General features: G+C 37.5%; 1 protein-coding gene across 10 annotated transcripts in view; it reads right to left on the bottom strand.

Annotated features, from left to right (window-relative positions):
- The window catches only part of LOC122551441 (zinc finger protein Helios-like), a 229,577-nt gene that overhangs the window by 18,797 nt on the left and 184,246 nt on the right, over positions 1-26,534 (bottom strand). For all 10 annotated transcript variants that reach the window (XM_043693360.2, XM_043693354.2, XM_043693353.2 and 7 more), the window contains one exon: positions 447-581. In XM_043693360.2, the coding sequence (XP_043549295.2) occupies positions 447-581 (135 nt within the window). The remainder of the gene's footprint in view (positions 1-446; positions 582-26,534) is intronic.

The following is a 26,534-nucleotide window of genomic DNA, read 5'->3' as shown; positions in this document are numbered from 1 at the left end:
CTAACCTCCATTCTGGAAGAACACATACAGGAACTGTCAATAGTTGGTTACTGGAATTGAATATTTCTTTTGGAAATGTCTGAATAAACATTACTGCCAGAATGGAAATACTTGGGTGAGAAAGCACTAATAGGAAAATCTGAAAAGGTAATAGTCACTTTTTCAGACGAACATTCAATCATAATATTACGTGTAGTAGGAAAATATAGTTTATGAAGTAACACTATACCCACATCAGGATGCCTCTGTTTTACTATTTCCTTTTAGTATTGGTAGCTTTGATAATAAAAATTAATTGCGTTGGCTGGCTATTCTGCTTATGACAGAAAACATGCTTAATAATATCTAAAAATGGATACACTATCAAGATAGAAAAGATAGAGTTTCAAGATAAAACTATTGAGGAGTCACTGCAAACTGGAACTCCTTCACGTCATCCCACCCACCCTGGTGATTCATGGGCTGTGTGGCCTCCACGCCGGCATTCTGCAGGTAGTTGTGACAGCGCTCTTTATGCTCCTCCAGTGAACTGCGCTGTTTGTAGCTTCTACCACAGTAGTTGCACTTGTGAGGCTTGCCCACTGTGGAAGAAATTGTACTCAAGTTACATCATCATTATTATATCAATCATTTTCAATAAGCATAAAGAGTATTTAAAGGGAAACTGTGCACCATTAGTTTCATTAAGCATGAATCAAAGGCAACACATAAATTTAACCTATAGTTATCAGCAAAATACGTACAGAAGCAGTCAAGTGCTACTGACTCATCTTTTTTCGAAACCACTACAACAACACATGCAATGGGAAAGCCACCAGAATTAGATTTTATTATATGTTATTACTGAGTACTTCCCTAACAACTTTACCTGTGTGTCCTCTGTTAACTTCTTACTATGATGTGGTTGGCATTTGGGGCTGTCAGTCTTGTTTGACAGGGTGCAGTTCAGGGAATGAAAGGCAACAGAACTTTCTGGTTCCATTACCTATGTTCATTGTCCCTGAAACTACACGGAGGTTAGACTGAGCGTTTTTTAAGACATACATATGTTGGACTGGCTAAAAGTGTAGACCTCATGAATTTCAAAACTCTTTTTGATCAGAGAAATAACTTGTGAAACTCTCGTATGTTGGTATTTTAAATATCTGAGTTTCTTAAAAATATTAAAACAGTTAGATTATTTTGAGCCAATTCCATTGTTCATGAAGAACAAAATTTTTCTTATGCAGTTGTTAAGCAATTCAGTTTTAAAGTATGTTCAATTTTGTACTTTCTTTCTCGAGAGGGACCTGATGAGTTCTTCAATAGGTAATAAAAAGGCTATAGATTCATGATGACTGCATAATACAAATGCTGTTGTTATTTTGTAGCATTCTAGAATTTCTAATGGTATTTTAAAGATTTTTTTATAATTAAAAGTGAATTATCATAACTTATTATAATTAATAATTTAAAGTGTCTCATTATAATTAAAGCCATTTGCTTCTGACAACCAACTAACACAACATTATTTCAGGAGTGTTGAAATTATCAATATTTTAGGGATTTCATTCCACTATTCCCTGCAAAAGCTGAAAATCTTGATAGTGGACCCTATGTGAGATTTCAAGGCATGTTTGAACAGATTGTGATATCTGAGATTTTCTTGAATACATGTGATAATCTTACAGCTCTTAATTAATATTTACAGATTTGAAAAATTGAAAATTTAAATAGTTTATCAGATTATTTTCCATTAACTAGTTAATAAATGTGCGAAAATAAGTAATACTTTTGTTGGCCTCTGCATTTCTAAAAAAAAGCATCTAACAGATTGCAAGAATATTTAGCCCAGTCATCATTTGTAACAAAACAGTTCAATATGGAGCATAGTTGGAATATGCACTTTGATTATCACGTTAAAAATGTTTATTGATTGGAACAGTTTGGAATGCATATAAACTGCAAGATGCATTCCCGATAGTGCTCAGTATTGACAACGTGCATAACAAGTCAGATCTTTCAGTGTTGTATTCTCCCTCTTTTAAAAGTTAGCTAGTAATTCAACATGAGGCTTTCTGTACTTATATGTGCAAGAACAAGCCTAACACTTTGAATGAGAATAATGTGATAATGGTTTAGATTAGAACTAGGATTTGGATTTGAGTGTGGACATTGACGTTTTAACTGCCAAAACTACCCAGCTGTGCTGTTAAAATCTTTTGGTTCCTTAGAGCAAAGCGGTTGAAATTGCAGAAGTGATCACAGAGTTATAGAGATGTACATGTTTAATGAGATTTTTAAAAAATCAATAATACATGTTTAATAGAGTTTGTTACAATTAAATGTTTATGTTTCTCATTGGTTTTAGTCTAGGGACAATGGTTTTAATGCTAAAGTTCCTTTCATACGCAAAACAGATAATAGTATGTCTAAACGCACAACAAATACCTATTCATTTAATATATTCTACATGTCATAAAATTCTACAAATATTAATAGATCAACAGAATTGAGCTAACTTACATACAGCATCAACTTGAGCTACAAATCTTGTCAAAAATCATTAAAATCAACAGAATGTCAAGTGCTTTACAACTAATCCTCTGGGACAATATAAAAGTTAAAAATAACTTACTGTTGTGAGTTGCACTTGTAAGAATACAAATGTCTTAAATATCACAAATTGTAAATTCCATACATTAATGTAAATTTCACAGGGATATGCTTGCTTCTGATACAAATGATATGATACCGAAAAAAGGAATAGTATCAAAATGGTGCTTTGGTGAATATAACCATGCACTTTAGGAAACAAACACAATAAAGTTACCTTTTGGTTTGGTGCAATCAAGTTGAGAAGGATAAGGAGAATCATGTTTCTACAAAATATTAACAAAACTAACAACAAATCATATGGAATAAATAACTTAAGAATATTAAAACCAATTTGTTTTAAATTATTACAGACGATAATGCTGACATTTAACTAAAACACTTAAAATGGAGCTACAGTAACAAATTACATGGACAATATGTAAATTACTACTTAGAAATTTGGATAAGATGAGATACAAACAGACTGCAAAATTGGCAACTTTAACAACCCTTGCAAACCTCCTGGCTTACCAGTTCAATCAGTGAATGGGATTGCGATTGAAAACAAGGTTGATGTATTAAGAAAGTTCCATGTACAATGTTTATTGTTTTGTTCCGGTGGACTCAGCAGCAAGTGATGTTTGACTGGGCTTAGGAATGTTACAAAATCTTATTTCATTTTCCTCACTGTCACTATAAATAATATTCCATAGCAATGCATGTAATATGTTTATTAACTATTATCAAGCTATAAGAAGCTGCTTCATAATGTTTGCTCTTCGAAAACTGGGGAAGATGAAGTATAAGAGAACAGCCTAAAGTAGATTTCAAAATGTACTATGTACATACATAAACAGAGTTTAACTTATGATAACTTTTGGATGTTCAAACAGTGTATGTCTTGTTTGTACTTTTATCAACGTTCTTTCAGCATAGAATGATAGAATCCCTGCTGTGTTGAAGCAGGCTGAATGACCCATCAAATCCACAACAACTTTCCAAAGAGCATCCCTCACAGACCTAGCGTCCTACCCTATCCTTGTGACATTGCATTTACCATGGCGAACACACCTAGCCTGCACACCCCTGGACATTATGGGTAACTTAACACGGCCAATCCACCTAGCCTGCACATCTTTGGACTGTGGGAGGAAACCAGACAGTTTCTACATTTTTTTCATAACAAAAGAGTGGCTATTTGTGCAAGCTATCAGTATAGATATAGTATAAATAAAGGCAGTCAATCTAAAGGTAAACATAGAGATAGAAAGACAGAAAGACATATAGGAAGAAGACTAGCAAAACTGATATTAGAATGGCAATACTACAGAATATATGAAAAGACAGGTGGAGTATTATCCATCTTCTTTACAGTATATATCAATGAACTAATAATATTCACTATGTAGGGTTTGTAATGATATTATTTTCAGTATGGTATATCTTACATCACCAGGGTCACTAGGAAAGTCCGAATCCATTACGTTCATCATTTAACATTTTACATTACTCAACACAGAGCAAACTCGTTCAATACCAATAACACAGTCAATAAAGCTGCAATATCCTTGAAATAGTTTCATTATTCAAATATAATAATATCAATATAACAGTGGTCAGTTGATACTTTGTAGTGTTGCATTTGGCTGCAATAAATCAATGATAACACAACAGTGAATGCCAATGAGCAATATTCATATCGTTACCTAGGACAATAATGGCTCTATAGATTGAAATCTGGACAATTTCTAATTTGGGCAGCCTTTATTATTCCTTTGGATAGCCTATATTATGCCCCATTCATTCATGATGAAGAGATCATGCTCGAAACGTCGACTCTCCTGCTCCTCGGACGCTGCCTGACCGGCTATGCTTTTTCAGCACCACACTTTTCGACTCTGATCTCCAGCATCTGCAGTCCTCACTTTCCCCTAGTCCATATTATCATTGGTTTAAACCTCTCAAACAAATACAGAACAATTAAGTAGGTCACAGGATTATGTCCAGAAAATGGCACTGCTAGAAAGAAAAAGTCAGGATCTTTACTCAACTAATTAGATCAGAAGACCAAGTTATTTCGTGAGCTAATCCTAATATCATATTGTAACTTAACAGCAACACCTTTTGCTTCTATTCACAAGCAGGCACCTAAGGTGTGGTTTTCCCCTCTAGGAGGTGGCAGAAACAAAGGCAAGGATGATGCCTTAATCAGAGGAGATTGCAAAAATCAGATTTGCGCCATCAAGAAAAACTATAATTAAGTAATTGTTCCTCCTCAGATGGTGAGATCAACTATGTGTTGGTGAGAAATTTACATCTCATAATTTTCTCACCATATGAATTTTTGCCTTCCCAATTAACTTCTGCCCAATCAAGAAATTCGATGTTTCCAAACCTCAACAGCAAAAAACAGGTCATGTAGATTCTCAGCCTCAGTCTTGTACATGGATGTGCTGGACAATCTCTATACATGGAATCAGTACAGTTGCAGCAGGTGCCTTAACATTTGGCATAATGCCTTCCGGGATCCTCAAACCACCCACTGGGCAACAGCAACACAGCAGTATCTGCATACTTACAAGCAGGCTTCGGCTTCAGTTTTTCTCCTAAGTAGCAAATTAACATGCACAGCAACAAGCAACTTGTGGCTGAGGGGAAACACTTTAGCACTGAAGAAAATCTACTAGCTGATGGCCAAAAAGGAAAATTTTAGCACAGAAAATAAAACAAAACCAGTCAGAAGTAAATGGGAATGGGAGGTCACATGTTAGCAGCAAACATACTACATATGCTTGAAGAGCATGATATGTAAAAGACATATTTCACTGCAGTGGGTGGTAGGATCCAGTCAGTGGGGATGATGGGTGGTGGTGGTGGGAGTTAGAGCCCTGGTCAGTGCAGGCTAGGCCTTTTCTAGTTTGACTACCATCATTTGGTTGGTCCAAAACAAGTCAAGGGGTCTGTACCACTGCAGTCTAGGATTAGGTTATGGTCAGTTTTGGAACTCTGATAAAATTAGTCCGGGCCAGGAATCAAGATTAGATACCCTACAGCATGGAAACAGGCCCTTTGGCCCAACAAATCCATACCAACCCTCCGAAGATTAACCCAGCTAGACCCATTCCCTTACCCTATATTTACTCCTGACGAATGCACCTAACACTATGGGCAATTTAGCATGGCCAATTTACCTGACCTGCACATCTTTTAGATTGTGGGAGGAAACCGGAGCACCCAGAGGAAACTCACACAGACATGGGGAGAATGTGCAAACAGTACACAGTCACTAGAGGAGGGAATTGAACCTGGGTCCCTGGCGCTGTGCAGCTGCAGTGCTTGCCACTGAGCCACTCAGCACCCAACCTGGAGGTAGGGCCAGTCTGTCTGTGGCTTCCTATAAAGTTCATCCAGGGGGTGAGAAGTGGTCAGTCAGGGTGGTGGTGGTGGTGGAGGTCATATATAATCTAGGGGATTTTTAGGGTTCAGTATATTTCGGCATTGAGGTGGTGGGTAGCTTAAAGCTGGTCCTTTCTGAATATCTAAGTCAAATTGTTGATTCACCCAGACCAAATATTATCCTTTGATTATTTTAAAGACTACAATCAAATCTCCTCAAAATTACCCTGCTCTAGAATACAATGGATAGAGCTTCCAAAGCTTGTCATAAATACAGATTAGACATCAATCTAGTGACTCTTGTCTGAATCTTTTTCAGTGTCTCTATATCAAGCATTTTAGTTTAGGTCTAACCAGTTCTTATGAAAAGGATATTTATGTTTTTTGTTTTGTCTGAGAAAAATATCCCAATATTTGCTTTTACTGCAACCTCTTGTCTTTGGGGATAAGCCTTCGAAGATTCTTGCATGATAATTTAAAAAAAAGTATTTCTGTCATTATCAGTTTTCTAATTCAAACTTTGCACATCCATGTGCTCCCCCAAATCCCTTCATGCAGATGACGAATAATGGTTGTTGAGAGCCTCAAGTTCAATCTGTGTTACTCTGTAAGTAGTCGGTCCCCAGGACTATTGCTAATAAAACATACTGGTATTTCACAGCTTTAGGGCATCCAAGGTTCTTCAAAGTCAATTAAAGATTTTTGAAGTATAGTCACTGTTGAAATATAGAAATGCCTGATAACACATTGTGGCTTCACCAGTCTGAAATGCTTGGAACCCAAGTCATTTCTGGATTTCAGAATTTCCTGATTTATAGAATGACATCAGACTATCTAGCTACATGTGAGAGAACTAGAAAACACAGTAGTAATAAATATTTACCTGAAACATAAAAATGTTGATAAAACTAACATTACAAACTATTAATAGTTTTACTTATTCAAATGCTGTATGCTTGCGATCTCAAATACTATTCTAAAATCATGTCAATAATATTGAAGAAGTGTTTGGATTTGCTCAAAAGATTTCCAGACAACTTGCATTTCCAAACAATAGATTTCCAGACTGGTAAGCTTACAGTGTATTTATAATGGTGTTCTGCTTATGAAAATAAAAGCAACTCTTCGTCCAACCCAGGATCTGTACACAAGTTTCACAGAATTCTATCTCTGTAATTAGCCTATTTTATGAATGTGTCTGCTGAAAAGTGAGAACAGTTTTTAAAGTTCATTCTGCTATTTAGATATATTTCTAAAATAATCAATTATTCTGCTATTACATCTGTTTTACCATATCTAGACAAGTTGAATTGCAGATAAAACAATCAACTGTTCTCTTCTAACCACAGAGGCATTTCTAAATAAGAGGCAAAGTACTGCAGATGCTGGAGATCCAAGACGCTGTAAAGCCCCTACTGCAAATCCACCAGTGAAACCAAAAAACAGCACAGATGTCCAACCCCTTTACACTTCAAGAAATAAACTAGAAGGATTAGTTGATTGAGTCATTAAAGAAATTATCAGACTTTTAGTATGGGCTGAATTTTATGCTCTTTGAGGGCAGTTTGAGACAAAAAAACCTCAGATGCTGGAATCCAAAGTAGACAAGCAGGAAGCTAGAAGAACCCAGCAAGCCAACAAGTATTAGGAGGTGGAATCACAGAAATTATCATAGAATCCCTACAACGTGGAAACAGGCTATTAGGCCCAACAAGTCTACACTGACCCTCTGAAGAGTATCCCACCCATTCCCCTGCTGTATTCCTGATTAAAGGCTTTTGCCCGAAATGTTGATTTTACTGCTCCTCGGATGCCGCCTGAACTGCTGTGCTTTTCTAGCACCACTAATCCAGCACCCATACCCCTACCCTATTACTTTACATTACCCCTGACTAATCCATCTAACCTACACATCCCTGAACACTATGGGCAATTTAAAATGGCCAATTCACCTAACCTGCATATCTTTGGATTGTGGGAGGAAACCGGAGCACCTGGAGGATACCCACACAGACATGGGGAGAATGTGCAAACACCACACAGATAGTTATCCAAGGCTGGAATCGAACACGGGTTGCTGGCCCTGTGAGGCAACAATGCTAACACTGAGCCACCGTGCCACTCGCTGAGGTGGAGAAGTCAATGTTTCAGGTATAACTGTTCTTCAGGCATCCTGAAGAAGGGTTACACCTTAAATGTTGACCTCCACCTCCTGATACTGTTTGGCTTACTGTGTTCTTCCAGCCTCCTGTTTGTATACCTTGAGGGCACTTTGGCAGGCAGGTGGGGATGTTAAAACTGGAGCACCCCGAGGAAATGCACACAGTCACCTGAGGCTACAATCAAACCCAGATCCTTGGAGCTGTGAGGCAGCAGTCCTAACCACTGAGCCACTGTGCTGCCCTCTGAGATGGAGAAGTCAATGTTTCAGGTATAACCCTTCTTCAGGCATTCTCTGAGGTGGAGAAGTCAATGCTTCAGGTATAACCCTTCTTCAGGATGCCTGAAATAGGGTTATACTTCTCCACCTCTTGATGCTGTTTGGCTTACTGAGTTCTTCCAGCCTCCTGCTTGTTTACCTTAAGGGCAGTTTGGCAGGCAGGTGGGGCCATTAAAACAGGATGCAATGGCATCAGTGCTGTTTATGGAGCCTACCCATTCATTTCACCATAATTGTATGCCATCATTGGATGGCATCAGGTAATGTGCTCAAAAGCCTCTTCACACACCCTGCTGAGAATTTTTCTGTAATGGGTAGCAACCAATGCCAATTTTAAAGTTACGTATCTTTCACTGTTCAAGCATTTATATTGGAAGGACAGCTTGTTATCTGTGAAATTTTCCACCCTATTTTTCAGCCAATCCTGCCATGAATAAAATGCAGTGTCGTTCACAAATCTTGCCAATATGACTTGGAAGTAATGTTAAACAATTCCTCAATGTGGACCCAATAACAACAAAACAAAGACAGACAGAGATTTCAAGCTAATTACTCAAAAGCAGTATAAAAGTATTTTATAGGCCCCCAGGCTTTTACAAAGTGATTGTTGATGTAGCCAGGTGAAGATGACATGGGGTGACTCACTAAGTTTACACTGCCCCAATGTGCCAACTACTAAGCCTGACTTTCTAATTCCTGTTATTACATAAAAAAACTTTATTATGCTACAGCAACGATATAAATATTTTGTTGCTAGAAAGAAGGAAAGCAAACAGCTTCCATTATTTTTTCTTCACCCATAGAAAGATGCTCGACAGTATGGAACAAATATAGGACTTAATTCAGTAAATAATGACGTTCTGGTGCACCCACAATTTGCTTTTGCATAACAACTATAATCTCAGAGAAAGAAAATGTCAACAAAAACACTGCAGTTCACTGAATGACATCAGCACAGAATTGTTTCAGCACAGTGGACTATTCAGTCCTTCATTCCTGATGAAGGGCTTTTGCCCAAAACATTGATTCTCCTGCTCCTTGGATGATGCTTGACCTGCTGTGCTTTTCCAGCACCACACTCTTGACTATTCAGTCCAATCCACTGTGACAGAGTTGGATCTCCACTGGAGGAATTTACCCCTTGTCAGTTTCCAACCTTTCCCATGCTAGTTCTGTATGTTGTTCTTTCTCATATAAGTTACTCATACAGACAAAGAGGAGGTAGATAGATTTTTCATATATCAACTATGCTGAGCTGGCATGAAAGAGTAGTTAAGGCCTGAAGCAGATCAGCCATGGTATTGTTGAATGGAAGGGTAAGCTTGAGGGGACAAATGGCTTACTCCTGCTCTTATTTCCTATCTTTTTATGACCAACTGACAATTGACTCTGGCAGATGAAGTGCCTTCAGTAATGCTCTATAGAATGTTTTAAACCTATTTGAGGAAATGTTACATGAACAAATACAACTATCACACGCCACATAAGCAATACATGAAAATTTATTTTTCATAAATGGCAACAGATTAATGTATGACCATTTAAAATAATGCATTGAAATATTCTATATTTTTAATCCTTCATAGGATGATGGTATTGCTGGCTCAGCAAGCATTCATTTCCTATTCTAGAGAGTAGTTAAGAGACAACCAGATTGTTGTCTGGAGTTCACATGTAGTCCAGACGACATAAGGATGGCCATTTCCTTCCCGAAAGGACATTAGTGAACCAGATGGGTTTTTCTGACAATCATCAAAGGATTTACGATCATCATTAGACTCTTATAGCCAGATTTTTATTGAATTCAAATTTCACCATCTGCATTGGCAAGAATCAAACCTGGGTACCCAAAAAATTATATGGGTTTCTGGATTAATAATCCAGAGACAATACCACTAGGCTATCGCCATCTCAATTCTGCAAATACTTCATACATATAGATTAGGAGATTTTATTGTAAACATTTAAATTCAAAATGCAGTGAAAGAACACTTGGTCCAAGAAGCCTGTCCCAAATAAATGTGATACCTGGACCATCACAATTCAGATAGCATTCCCATATTTGCATACTTGACCACCATCAGCCAGGCCATTCAAGGAAAAAAAACAAGAAATTTCTCTTCAACTCACTTGGATCTTTTCCAGGAGACCACACTGCCAATATAGTCAGCATATGCTATGGACCTACATTTTATAAAACACGGTCTTCTTTTGAAACAGGAATTCACCCAGCTCTCTCTTGAAGGCACACAGACTTTGTAATCTTGAATGACCCATGAGCTTGCTCCATAAAAAAATTACTACATGCATTTATATCATGTCTACAAGGTAGAAAATAATTCCAATGCGTAAACATTACAACAATGTAATTCCTATATTACAAATGCATTACAATTCAAAAATATTCCATTGGTGACGCTTTAGGATGTGCTGAGATCACAAAAGGGGTTAAATATATTCGACCTCTTTCTTACCTAATCTGCTAAATTGAAAGCTTGCACGAGAAGTAAAAATATTCACTGTTCAAAGTAAATATACTTCTGAGGCTCAGATGGATCACATCGCTGGGACAGATAAATTAGGATTTAATCAATACAGGGCTATGCTTATACTTGGTAGCATTTGTTGAAAACATGAAATAATAATTCTCCATTATAACATTTTAGTTGTGGCACACCAGTGATTAATACATTGGAGGACCAATATGCTGCATTAACAAGAGAGAAAAGTTAAACAGCCAACCATTGTTGGGCCATGGTGCAAACTTTGTCTGAAGAACTACCTAGTCGCATGTTGTATCTCAAGGAATAATAACTGATTATGAGTGTATGAGTGTTGGGAGATAGAGGAAATGTAAACTATACAATCAGACTTCCATCACTGGGCACAAATTCTGGCCATATTTCAGATGGCATTCTGATAAATCAAATAGATAAAAACAGGCATACAATCTCTTTAATTTTAGATAGTCATAAAGAATCTCTCATCCACGAAACTGGTGAAAGAACATAGGAAAAATTAAGGTCATTTATACATTCAAGTTCATCTCTCCAAAGTAAAACAGCTGAGATGTACTTCAGGTATGAGAACATAATGGATATGTATCAGGATTTTTTTCCTAGGAACAAAGAAAATTGAACTGTAAACAAGAACATTACAGCGTAGTACAGGCCCTTCAGATGATGTTTTCAAGATGATGAAAGGCTTTAGTGGAATAAAGATAAACCACTGCCTATGGCCAGTGAGTCATAACAAGTGAAAAAAATTCTCCTTGACTCCAGACCTTTTGGTAATGATTTGAAATTGTTGACAAAAGATCTAGAGATGAGGAAAATTACTTCCACTCAGACACATCCTAAGATCTGGAATGCAATTCATTAAAAAGGTGATTAAAGCTAATTCCATAAATAATTTTAAAAGGTCGTTGAATAGGTATTTGATGATGCAGGATCTTGCAGGATAATGGACACAAGATAGGTATATGGGGTTATGAGCAAGTATTTTGTTAAAGAGCCAGAATAGACAAAATGACTCAAGTAGCATCCTATTGAATTGTAAGTTTCTCTGGTTTCACATTTTAAAACTATTTTCTCAACAGGAAAAACATCTTAAAAGAAGGAAAGTCTAATCTGAGAGTATTACAAATGCAGCATTAGAAAAGTATCTGTTTACTAATGTTTATACTTGGTAGAAACAGATACTGTTTATTCCAAATGCCTCATTGAAACTATTTTCATTTGCCAATTTCCAAAGAATGAAGTCAGGTTGCACATTTCTCAATCCGGATGACAACTATAAACCTGTGCAAAGGTCCTCCACCTTATAGCTTAGACGTTATACTTGATACCAATGCCTGAGGCTATCTGAAAATTGAACAAATTTACCAGTATTCTGAAACAAATTCAATAAGGCAGAGATTGATGGGACCATATATTTTTGTGTGAAATATTAAGATAGAGCCCAAAGTTAAGACAGCTTTTTGACCATTGTTCCTACTCTGCCAAGTGGCTGTGCATTCCAAGCAAACATTGATCAAGTTAAGAGGGAAGTCCAATCAACTGGGCTAAACATTTTATAATGAATTGCTAGACGAATGATAATACAAGAAATCATAGCTTACAAGTTACAGTAGTTGCAAGTCATAAGAAGTTGTTAAAGAACAAAGCAGGTTGCTGTCATCCTTCCCTGCACTTCTGCCTTTAACTGAGTTGATAGCAACAAAGTTAGCAGATGTGAAGTCAGTTGCTACTCCTAGTGGTTTGGATATAAACAGTTTCAGAGTTTCAATTCACCACACTTGGTTCAATCTCCATTATTTATTGAGTTTTTATGTCCACTGTTAGTTTTTGGTCATTCCTAAACTAACATTTTATATCTTTGAGACATGTAATTTTAAAAATACAAATAGTGCAATAAAAAGAATAAACACGCCACAATACATTCAATATTAAAGGAAATGGGGCACTGTGAGATGAAAATTATATTTACTTGCTATAGCATTTCCTTCATAACCTCAATTGAGTGCTTTACTTGATTCAGCTCAAATGCTCTTTTAAGACAAAATGGATCCTGCAAGCTGCGTTTCTGTGGTTAATCTGTCTGCCACAGAGAAAAAACAATGACTTACACTCGTACAGTGTAAGCAAAGGATGAAAAAAAATCCCACAAGACTTCATTGCGGACAAAAGGTAGGGTTAGGTAAGGTAGCCAAAAGTGCGGTCAGAAAGATGTGTTTACAAAGGATGTCGATAAAGTTGGGAGGAAAGTAGAGACTTAGAGTATTTCACAGCAATGATTCTGGAGAGTAGGTGGAGTGGGCTAATAGGAAAATGAACAACAGAAGCATGGAATAAGTGGTGATGGTGTGAAGCATGTAGGCAGGTGAAGAATCTCACAGCTGGAGATGATTATAGACAGAAGGTGGGCAAGGTCATGTAGGTATTTGTGAATAAGTATTTGCAATTCACTCCCTGAGGAGATGAGGAGCCAATGTAGAACATCCAAAGGGGAATTGCTCAAATGCATTTATAATAACATCTGTATGGCGAACTGCTCACATACATCCAGAATAGCATTATCTCTATTTAACTTTAGTAATAATGAACATAATCATATTGAATCTTTATGTAAATGACATACTCTGGTCAGGTTGGTCAGGATAAATATGCATACATCTGTAAAATATTAAACATTTTATGTACAGCACATATATCTTGCAAGTGTCATAACTATTTCCTGAGCTTCTGGTACATAACATTATTTGAATATGTTGGTGAAAACATCTTCACTAAATTAAAAGAAAGAGGAACCCTACACAAAATCACCTAATAAGGTAATGGGTAGTTTAGAACAATTTTCACAGAAATGTAATTCAAAGACACATTTTTCCATTTAGTGCAACTGAATATTCCTACAATTGGAACAAAAGGTCTTTGTCCATAGCCCTATGTAGCCACCAAACACCAGACAACTCAAGTTTTTATTTGAGTTTGAACTTCTTGCTTGCAGGTGTGTCCAGTTTAAATTTCACAAGTTTGAAGGATCACAAGGACTGTTTATAGTATTCAAAAACAGAAGTTGCTGGAAAAGCTCAGCAGGTCTGGCAGCAACTGTGAAGAGAAATCAAAGTTAATGTTTTGGGTTCAGTGACCCTTTCTCAAAACCATTCTGAGGAAGGGTCACTGGACCCGAAACTTTAACTTTGATTTGTCTTCACAGATGCTGCCAGACCTGCTGAATTTTTTCATCAACTTCTGTTTTTGTTTCTAATTTACAACATTGGTAGTTCTTTGTTTTTAGTATTAATGGAAGAATGAACAAAACATCATGGTAACTACTACTAGTAATGTCTCAGTCCATGAAATTAACATAGCATGGAAAAAAAAAATCTGAACACTTTATATTAAAAGGATAATAAGACTTAAATGTCCAAATCTAAAACACTGAAAAAATTCTTTTGAACAATCTAAGTGGCCAAAGCACACTAAGCAGATGCTCTGTCTGTATTGCTTTCTAATTGTTAACTCATTTTAAACATTATGATGTGAAAACAATGTAACTAGAAAACTGAATTTGTCATTTGTTTATGTTCTTCTTTCCTCATAGTACTCCCATGACAGGAGAAATTACTTATATCACAATGATAAAGTAGCTTCTGATAGTATTTTAACAGATTTTTCTGTGATCTGAAAAGAATTCTCAAAAATGCATGATGAATATCATTATCAGAAGATAAATTAAGATGTACTAGAGATGTGTAGTTCAGACAGGTGATACAGCAATGACTCATTTGTTGCCTGGTAACTACATGACAATTTGCACAGTTAACAGATGCTCACCTTTTCAGTGACATTGTTCCTCCAGAGCAATCATGATTCTAACAGTTTCTTGAATACATGTTTGTGACAAGAACTCTTATCACAATACCAAAGCCATAGTAGTTTTAACTGATATTCTGTGGGCTCCAAAAGAAACTCCCTTCAAATGTGTGTTATTGTTAAGTAAGAAATAAAGTAGAAGGCGAAAGTCAGCATTTATTTCTGCTATAAAATGAATGGAGAAATACAGCAAAGGCAGAGAGAAATGGGGCAATACACAAAAGGAATAAATATTTTTTAGGATATCACTTGTGATGACCCAGTCATCATGAGCAAAGTCTGTGCAACTGGCACTGTACAAAACTTTCTGTGTATTGAAGGCAACAACTGAAAATGTACAGTGATAGTATCTGTAATTTGTTAAACAGAATTTGTGATGGGCCAGAGGCTTGTATGTGGAAAATCTACCCCACAATGTAGAAATGTGTTTTAAGTGAAACAGTGCCACCACTGCTATATGACTCTATCAATGGTGCATTTCATTTGTTCCAGTAGTGCATATTTAAAGTGTTGCAATGCATTCATTAATTAGTTTAGAATAAACAGCTTAACAAAAAGATTTAAGATAGCATTTACAGGAATTTCACAGAAATATATTAATTGGTTTGATACTAGATAAAATTACCCCCTCATTAGCTCAATTTAATGAATACTTGTTTGCCTTCATACTGTAAATAGACAATTTATTTTGATGAATTATATGAATATATGAATATTCAAACAGTACAATTGTGCAGACCTGCCTTATTGACCGCAAAATAAAGATGTACCTTTAAACCATGCTATAATCTATCAGAATCATGTGCAAACTTTAAATAATAAATAAAAATGTCAGAAGTCTGAAGCCTCATTTAAACTGCATAGCACAATAATAGAGTACCATTTGCAACACGGCAGAATGCCTGAATGGTTCCCAAAAAATATTTTTGCAAACAGCCAAATGCAAATAAGTTGAATCAAGCATAATATTGGGGGACTTTTTAATGGAAATGTCATTTGAAAAGAGGAACTCTGACATTAAAAATTACTGAGCACTGTTTGACAGGTGCAAAGTCATCCAACGGTCTCATTACCACAGGTTGTAACATTTAGAATAACAGTCCCATATGCACGTAGAGAGGTTGTTAATTCTCAAGGTGCCTTTTTAACGTCCACAGATTCCCAGTGCAATATATGTGCACATAAAATATAGAAATTAGCAATACACATTGGGTCTACATTTTCTTAAAGGCTAATAGAAGGTGATTAGTAACAGATAGCTATCCTTTTTGAAGCTCAATACAAATAAAAAGCACAGCCAGCAATGTGCATCACTATGGTTTGCCAGCACGTGTATTCATGAAAGATCAACTGATAATATTTTCACGGCTGGAACTGAAAACATATACTGCGCTGCTACATCGACACCTGTGCTTCTGCCTGTACGCTCTACTCTCTTCAAACCATGCACCACTAACTAAAGTTATCTGAATAAGAGCTATGGTCAACTTAACACTATTTAACCTCAAACTTGCTACCCACACAGAACCCAGTAACCATGTAAATAAACGCGTAATGAAAATACTAATTTTAGACATGAAATTAGCAGCCTATAGCACTTTTTCCCCCTCAAACTGTTATTTATTTAGCCTTTCATTGAGTTGTTCAGCAAAGTTAGGGAAACATTCTGTGAAAGATTTTCATTAAATGTGACAGATACAAGTTGGTTTGCTAAAATTTTCAAGTATTATTCTTTGAATGTATGACTAACATTAACTAGTTATTCCTCACAATGAACCACAATTCATTATATAACAAATTTTCAATTATTGAATCACAAATTGTGTCAAAGTTGTTATATGTGAACAGCATTCCTTTTCACTTTTTATAGAGCGCATGTGTGATTTATTTAATTAAAGTGGCCTACTTATGCAGACCTTGTGCAGGGACTTTCAGATTGCTGTGTAACATATAGAGAAGTCTTCACATGCGTTGCAGAGAATGCCCAAGCATGCACTGTGCACACTATCCTTAGGCCAAGGAAAAGCTTATTGGAAAGATATTGTGAAACTTGAAAGGGTTCAGAAAAGATTTACAAGGATGTTGCCAGGGTTGGAGGATTTAAGCTATAGGGAGAGGCTGAACAGGCTGGGGCTGTTTTCCCTGGAGCGTTGGAGGCTGAGGGGTGGCCTTATAGAGGTTGACAAAGTTATGAGGGGCATGGATAGGATAAATAGACAAAGTCTTTTCCCTGGGTTCGGGGAGTCCAGAACTAGAGGGCATAGGTTTAGGGTGAGAGGGGAAAGATATAAAAGAGACCTAAGGGGCAACTTTTTCACACAGACGGTAGTATGTGTATGGAATGAGCTGCCAGAGGAAGTGGTGGAGGCTGGTACAATTGCAACATTTAAGAGGTATTTGGATGGGTATATGAATAGGAAGGGTTTGGAGGGATATAGGCCGGGTGCTGGCAGGTGGGACTAGATTGGGTTGGGATATCTGGTCGGCATGGACGGGTTGGACCGAAGGGTCTGTTTCCATGTTGTACATCTCTATGACTCTTCAAGACTGCTTCAAATAAATTTTACAATGCCTACTGTATTTAAAAAAAGAAACTGATACATGGGAATGTTTTAAAACTATAATCCCTATTTATGTTTAATAGTTTATGTTCTAATCGTAACCTGTCAACAAGGTAATCATTCCCCTGGCATCAATTACTAACAGAGGGGAACAACTTATGCTGACAAATGACATATTGACTAAATCACATGATATGCTACAGAAAATGGTAGTGATCTGGATAGCTTATACATTAATATATCATCTTAACTGACCTTGTTATCATTGAGATTAGGGATGGTTGCATTGGGTGTTAATGGGGGAAAGAAAGGAAAGGAAGTCAGCATTTCCAGTTTTAATTGCTTTTCAGTATCTCGTAAATGAAGATGCATGCTTCGGACAAGATTGGCCTTAATTATGGTGACTTGCTTATTTTCCTTCCCGTTATCCAGACAAACAGTGCAGCACTAATCACTGATCAGGTTTTTTCAAACAACCACTTGAACAGTTACACCTAAAATTCCACCCCAGTGTGTGAACATTAATCTTTGAGAAAACAGAAATATGGGCACAAAATTAATAAATAGTTGAACGAAAACAATTATATTTGATAATTGACAAAATTCAAAAGATGGAAGTAAATTTTACTCGCAAGAGTTGAACTGATATGCTCCTCAAGTATCTCAATGTTCTGTTGTACTATTTATTTAGCAGGCAGTTTCAGCAAGTTTGTTTCATTATACCAAAATAAAATCAAATATTTGAATGGATTTACTTCTGCAAATTTTGCATATCTGGATCATAAATTTAGTGCAGCATGAAGGAGGAATTCATTTCATATACGCCATTATAAATACACTTAGTGGATTGGAAGGAAAAGGAGGCAAGTAAAGTCAATTGCACTCATGGCTTAGTGAATAAATTCAGGGTATCATCAAGCCATAGAAACTACACACTCCCAGGGTGAATTGATTTTGCTTAGGTGACTGGACAGGATTGAAGTAAAATTTGTAATGCACAGATACCATGCAATGATCATCTCCAAGAGTATAGAATTTACTGACTTGTTCTTGTTCTTCAATGCACTGCCATCACTAAATTACCCACTATTGATATGCTGGGCATTACTTCTGTCCAGCAACCGAACTGAGCTGACCAAATGAATACTGTGGCTACTAGAGTAGGTCAGAAGCTTGGAATTCTTTGGTAAGTAACTAACTTGCTGTTTCTTCAAAGTTTCTCTGTCATATACAGGGCATAAGTGAGTAGTATGATGAATGCTCTCTGCTTGCCTGAATGAGTGCAGCTCCAACAACACTTCCAAGAAGCTTGAAACCATAAAGGATAACACAGCCTGTTTGATCAGCACTCCAACCATTGATCTATAAATATTTTAAATCAACCTGTTCAGATATGTTATGACACACCTCTGGAGCAGGTGGGATTTTAACCCATGCATGGTCAAATGTAGTCAAACCAATATACAGTTGTCATTTTTGATCACAATATTTCTCTTGCAGCTGCAGCAGCAAAAAGATCATGTCAACAGCAGATCTTCTAGCTCTAAAACCACTTTTTGGGGTAAATGCATTCAGGAGGGAAATCTTGTGTCTTGAGGTGCAGTGGTAGCATTCCTTGTTGCTAAGACAGAGGCTTTAGGTTTGAGTCTCACTCCAAGACTTAGTGACCAAGGAAGATGCATTTATAATGTAACCAAATATGTTGAGTATCAACTTGCAATTCCTTTCAAGAGCCTCTGGAAAACAAGAGCAGGAGAGACTCCTGATCAGCCAGAGTTACAGTGGAGTGGTGTCCCTTCAAATTATAGTCTCTATTCTCTAGCTAGCAACTTGTTCCAGGAGCAACAATCTATGGAAATGAGACTCAAACATTTCTTATTAGCCACATGCATCATGAATGCAGGAAATCTTCAAAAGCTATATGTAAGTTAGCATGGGAGATGCTCTGTTAGTTGCAGCAATCACTGCAATCACCCTTGTTCTAATAAAGGGTCACTATGTTTGCACAATGCATATTCTAAGCAGAGTATCCTGGAACAGTGCCCTCTCCCTCCATGCAGATGTACTTGATGAGTTCTAGCATGAGTCCCATTCATGAAATCATAAAATCCCGACAGTACAGGTTGAGGTCATTTTAAATTAAATGGAATTCAATAACAATACATTAATTCAGTTCTGTAGAAGGGTCACTTGACCTGAAACATTACGGCTGCTTCCTTTCCACAGATACTGCCAGGCCTGCTGAGTTTATCCACATTAAAAATTACACAACACAAGGTTATAGTTTAACAAGTTTATTTGGAAGTACAAGCTTTCAGAGTGCTGCTCCTTCATCTACTGAAAGCTCTGAAAGCTTGTACTTCCAAATAACCAGTTGGACTATAACCTGGTGTGTGATTTTTAACTTAGTCCAACAGCGGCATCTCAACATTACGTTTTGCTCGCAATTTCTGATTTTGTTTCTGATGTCCACTATCCGCAGTTCTTTGGTTTTTTTTCCCCATAACCAATATGTTTTTCAATCTGAAATTTGATAATTGGAACCATATTAACCATAAAAATTAGGTAATACTTAAATACTCAAGTAGCATTGCCTACTCATTACTACTACATTTTCACAACATGGTTTGAGACAGTAGAAGATAGTTTTTCCATTTATACACCATATTCTCTTGACATATTCCTATTTCCATTTGCGAACAAAAACCTATTTAGTTACTTCCACCACCTTGTCCACATTCTTGATAAAAAAAAGTTCACGTTTCATTTTTTTTATCTCCTTATGTTGTACTTAGCTGTAAATATGACCAGTTGTGCTTAAATTGAATAAATGAGAGCCACATGCATCATGAATGCAGGAAATCTTCAAAAGCTATATGTAAGTTAGTATGGGAGATGCTCTGTTAGTTGCAGCAATCACTGCAGTCACCCTTGTTCTAATAAAGGTCATTATGTTTGCACAATGCATATTCTAAGCAGAGTATCCTGGAACAGTGCCCTCTCCCTCCATGCAGATGTTCTTGACGAGTTCTAGCATGAGTCCCATTCATGAAATCATAAAATCCAATTGTCCAAACGCTTTAACACTTTAAATGCCCCTGCATTTGATTGTATCCCTTCTCAGCTTTCTCTTTTCAATCAGGTGAAAGTGAGGACTACAGATGCTAGAGATCAGAGTTAAAAATGTGGCGCTGGAAACGCACAGCAGGCCAAGCAGCACCTGAGGAGCTGGAGAGTCGACGTTTCAGGCATAAGCAACATTACTGATGAAGGGCACATGCCCTAAGTGTCCACTCTCCTGCTCCTCAGATGCTGCCTGTGCTTTTCCAGCACCACCCTTTCTGAGTCTTTTTCTTTTCAATTGTCAATTTTCTCTCATTTGTCATTCCTTGAAGTTGTCAGATCAACTATGTAACCCTCCACATAACCCCTTCAAAAACTGAATATTCTTATTAGAATAAGGACACCTGGCAGAAACCCACGCAGGCATGAAGAGAACGTGTAAACTCCACATCAATAGTCAACCAAGCCAGCTGTATGTGGATATAATCACACCAGCTTCAAATAGGGTCGAAAAGTGAGTTTTCTGGATTTGATACATTAGACCCTTTGTAATTGCACACCTATGGAACAGGTAGGACTTGACCACAGACTTCTGGACCCGGTGATAGATACAAGAGTCCCCTTGTCTGTGTGGGTTTCTGGTTTCCTACCATAGTCCAAAGATGTGCAGGTTAAGTGGATTGGCAAAACTAAAATTGCCCATGGTGTCTAGGGATGTATAACCATGGGGTTTAACCATGGGAAATGTGGGGTTTAACCATGGGAAATGTGGAGTTGAAGGGATAAGGTAGCGGGATGGGCCTAGGTGAGCTGCTCTTCGAAGGGTCGGTGTGGACTTGATGGGACTAATTGCCTGTTTCCACACAATAGAGATTCTATCATTCTATTCTATGATTCTTCTTTTCTACATATTATTCTAATCAATCTGTTCAGAGATATTATTACACATGCCTGAAGTAGGTGTGCTTGAACCTGGGCCTCCAGGCTTAGCTAGGCTTAGCATTACCACTGCACCAAAAGAGTCCAATCTTGCTTTCTACGTTGAGTCTAAGCCTGGCAGTAGTAATTATTAATTACTTATTAGTTGTAGAGGTTAGACTACTATAGGTCTTAATAAGTGGCACTTGACTTACACAACAGGCTTTTGTTTAGATTATATGTATAATTAACATTAACTAGCTAGGTATAATTACAACTGTCTGAACTCAGGTAAGTCATGTCTATAACTCCATTAGATTGAAAGAAACACATTTACAAGTTAACATTAACCCATTCAGAGCCGATACCTTATAAACATGCATTTACAATGGAATTAAACTCGGAATACTTCAGAGAATCCAATTTTGCCTTGATTATTGATGTAAAATAAAAAGATTTCTGAAACAGTACCAAAGAATGCACACTACAGCATAAGTCTGGATATGTCCGGGAAGTCAATGAACATTTACACATTTTTGTTTTCTTAGCAACCATCAAAGGGTTTCAGTGAAAGCTCAGATAAAACCACTTCATTTGGTATTACCAACATGACATTAAAATTCTGAATATGTTGCAATTTTAGCATGACCATGTACACATTCACACTCTTTGCTGTGACTATTTCAACAGAAGCATGAGCCCATTTATTTTCAGAGCACTAATAACTATACCATGAAAAAGCAGAGTTAAAAGAGTTCTAATGTTGTCCAGCTGCTTTCATCACTCTGAGAAAAACACAATTACCCTCCAGCTGAATCTGAAGAGTACCTCTCACTCAAGCACCTATGGCTATTTAAGTAAGCACTAACAGAGGAACAAACATTTTATAAAAGGAAATGTGATGCTACTTATAAAGCATGGGCCAAGACTAATTGGGAAACATGTATGTGAGGGTAGCAGTAATCAGTGATGATGAGAAGGGGTCCAACATGCTGGATTCTCTGACAGTTTTTTTTTGGGATATGCAGATAAATCTGCCTGCTTTGAAAACAGAGTTTGATCAACAATACAGTACAGTTATTTTCTACCTTACCCACAACAATAGAAAGTAGTTTGGACTGTGGGGTGTCTAATAAATAAATTTGTTCTATCACCTTCCACAAATAATAAAACAAAGATTTCGGATGCTGAAGACTTGAAACAAAAACAGAAATGGCTGGAGAAACTCAGCACATGTGGCAGCATTCGTGGGGAGAAAGAAGAGTTAATGTTTCAGCAGACTCAGCAGACTCAAAACATTAACTCTGCTTTCTCCCCACAGATGCTGCCAAACCTACTGAGTGTCGCCAGCAATTTCTATTGTTGCTCCACAAATGATGCCATTAGCAACAGTCTCTGTACTGAAATCTATCATTTAGCAGGCGACAACACAAATGGTATCCCAATAAATATCACAAATATGCAATAATATCAAGTGTTATAAAAACTGTCAATGAAACAGGGCAAGAGTGGAGGAAAGGCAATTATGATGTGATTAGGCTGATTTAGGATGCAAAGGATAGGGAGGGAAACTGCAGAGGATGGACACAATTGAAATGTGGAATTTATTCAAGGTTCTGCTACTGTGTGTCCTTAATAAGTATGTACTTGTCAGGCACAGAGGAAGTAGTCAAGCGAGGGAGCTGTAGCCAATCAAGGGTAGTAGTGGGAAGTTGTGTGTGGCGTCCAAGGAGATAGGGGAAGCACTAAATGAATATTTTTTCTCAGTATTCACATTGGAAAAAGACAACATTGTCAAGGAGAATACTGAGATATAGGCTACTAGACGAGTGTAGATTGACATTCACAAGAAGGAGATGTTAGCAATTCTGGAGAGTGTGAAAATAGATAAGGCCCCTGCGCTGGATGGGATTTATCCTAGAAATCTCTAGGAAGCTAGGGAGGAGATTGCAGAGCCTTTGTCTTTGAGCTTTATGTCATCATTGTCTACAGGAATAGTGCCAGAAGACTGGAGGATAGACAATGTTGTCCCCTTGTTCAAGTAGGGGAGTAGGGACAAGCCTGGTAATTACAGAATAGTGAGCCTTACTTCGGTTTGGGTAAAATGTTGGAAAAGGTTATAAGAGATAGGATTTATAATCATCTAGAGAGGAATAAGTTGATTAGGGATAGTCAACACGGTTTTGTGAAGGGTAGGTCATGCCTCACAAATCTTATTGAGTTCTTTGTGATGGTGACCAAACGGGTGTATGCAGGTAAAGCAATTGATGTGGTGTACACAGATTTCAGTAAGGCATTTGATAAGGTTCCCACAGTAGGCTATTGCACAAAATATGGAGGCATGGAATTGAGAGTGAATTAGTGGTTTGGATCAGAAATTGGCTCACTGAAAGAAGTCGGAGGGCGGTGGTCGATGGGAAATGTTCATCCAGGAGTTCAGTTTCTAGTGGTGTACCTCAAGGATCTGTTTTGGGGCCACTGCTATTTGTCATTTTAAAAATGAGCTGAAAATGTGTTGCTGGAAAAGCGCAGCAGGTCAGGCATCATCCAGGGAACAGGAGAATCGACGTTTCGGGCATAAGCCCTTCTTCCTGAAGAAGGGCTTATGCCCGAAACGTCGATTCTCCTGTTCCCTGGATGTTGCCTGACCTGCTGCGCTTTTCCAGCAACACATTTTCAGCTCTGATCTCCAGCATCTGCAGACCTCACTTTCTCCTCAAAGATTTTAAAAATTACCCAGATGAGGGTGTAGAAGGATGGGTTAGTAAATTTGCGGATGACACTAAGGTCGGTGGAGTTGTGGATCATGAAAGATGATGCAGGTTACAGAGGTACATAGTTAAGCTGCAGAGCTGGGCTGAGAGGTGGCAAATGGAGTATAATGTGGAAAAGTGTGAGGTGATTCATTTAGGAAGGAGCAACAGAAATAAAGAGTACTGGGCTAATAATAGTAAGATTCTTGGTAGTGTAGACAAGCAGAGAGGTCTCGGTGTCCATGTACATAGATCCCTGAAAGTTGTCACCCCCATTGATCGGGTAGCTAAGAAGGTATACGGTGTGTTCACTTTTATTGGTAGAAGGATTGAGTTTTGGAGGCACCAGGTCATGCTGCAGCTGTACAAAACTCTGGTGCGGCTGCACTTGGAGTATTGCATTGTGCTCTGGTCACTGCATTATAGGAAGGATGTGGAAGCTTTGGAAAGAGCTCAGAGGAGATTTACTAGGATGATGCCTGGTATGGAGGGAAGGTCTTATGAGGAAAAGCTGAGGGACTTGAGGCTGTTTTTGTTAGAGAGAATGTTGACAGGTGAATTAATTGAGACATATAAGATATTCAGAGGGTTAGATAGGGTGGACAGTGAGAGCCTTTTTCCTTGGATGTTGATGGCTAGCATGAGGGCTCATAGCTAATGGAGGGGTGGTAGATATAGGACAGATGTCAGAGGTAGTTTCTTTATTCAGAGAGTAGTAGGGGTGTGGAATGCACTGCCTGCAACAGTAGTAGACTTACCTACTTTAAGGGATTTAAATGGTCATTGGATAAACATAGGGATAAACATGTGTAGGATAGATGGGCTTCAGATTGACAGGTCGGTGCAACATTGAGGGCCGAAGGGCCTGTACTGAGCTGTAATGTTCTATATTCTATGAATACTCTCACAACAGTGAAAGAGACTCTGGAGCCACACAAAAACACCGTCAACTTTCTTGGACTAAAAATTAAATGCCACCATGAAAGATTCTGAGAATGACAGGGGTGCATTTTTTTGTCCAGTTATATCTATGGGTATCATGAAAAAAATGCTCTTGAGTAGAGTCAACACACAACTCTCATCTATTATGACAATGTTCCAAAAGACTACTAATTGTCAATTAATGCCAGTTATGAACTGGAATAAAATACTCAATCTAACTCCTTCTTGCCTTTTCTACTCTATACTGCCACTTTCTAAAAGCTGTGCATTCTTCATAAGGTAGTCAAAGCTGTATTGTAAGAAGTACCGCAGCTATTTTGCAGCTTAACAAGTTCTCATAAACTAAAGTCCAATAATCACTAGTAGAAGTTGATTGAAGGATAAATATTGGTCAGGATACTAGGGAGAATGTCTTTGCTCTTCTTCAAACCATGGAATGAGAACTTCAATGTTCACCTGAGGGGCCAGACAGGACCACGTTTAAAATTCTCATACAATAGTACAGCATTCTCTCACTACTGTACTCGAGTGTCATGGCAGATTTTATGTCCAAGGCTCTTGGATGGGTGTGAACCCATTGTGTTCTGAAGCAGAGTTAATAAAATTAGCAACTGAGCAATAAAAATATCATACTTTGTCTGTCTTCCTGCTATGCTCTAAACAAGCTTGAAGCAAACTTCAGAAAGTGCACTCTTGTCCAAGGAATATTACCAATGTCAAGAGTTTAACACTCAATTCTATTTCTTTACAGGAATTGTAACTTATGAAAGCTTTTATTTAATGCTCCTCACAAATTTAATCCATGACCATGACCTGTTTTCTTTTTTCCTTTATCTTCATCTCTCCTACAAAGGGACTCCCTTGTCTTCCTTTTTCAGTCTGATAAAGGGGCTTTATGCAGCACAATTAACTTACTGATGATATACATCATTATTACGATTCAGAAGTTCCAGCAAGTCATGGTGTGAGCGTCTTGCACTATTATGTAGGCCAAGACACAATTTCCTGGAAATTTTACTCAAAGGCCTTCAGAGAAAATGCTCAACAGCTATTTATCATAGTCCTCACACACACACCCATTAAAATCAATGATTAAATTGTGGATTACTATTTACCTTTGGTGATTGTCTTTTAAAAAATTATTCAGCAGCGGTTTTCACAGTGTCGAGAGTCACTGGTTGAAGTGTAAAGCAAGAGAATTTATTAAGAGTAATCTGTTGAGAGCAAGTTGCTTATTTCCATTGCAAACTGCCATCCAAATGTAATTTTTTTAATATGAAGTTGGCGTCAATAGTACAAAGGTACAATTTAGCTTGGCAAAACAGAAACAGAAAACTCAAAGTCCAATCAATAAGAGGTTTTAAATTTACTATTAAAATAAATTTAATCTGAGTGATGAATTTTCATAATACTTCCAAAAATATTTTCATAAAATTCTTTTATGCTGTATTTCATCAAGAAAGAATTGTGCAAAAGGTATGATTTTTCACATAAACAATCCTAATGT

Source organism: Chiloscyllium plagiosum, unplaced genomic scaffold (genome assembly GCF_037043375.1).
Source record: "Chiloscyllium plagiosum isolate Xiang-an unplaced genomic scaffold, Cpla_swu_hap1 HiC_scaffold_7, whole genome shotgun sequence".
In the NCBI taxonomy this organism is placed as follows: domain Eukaryota; kingdom Metazoa; phylum Chordata; class Chondrichthyes; order Orectolobiformes; family Hemiscylliidae; genus Chiloscyllium; species Chiloscyllium plagiosum.
This window is presented reverse-complemented; position numbering and strand designations above follow the sequence as displayed.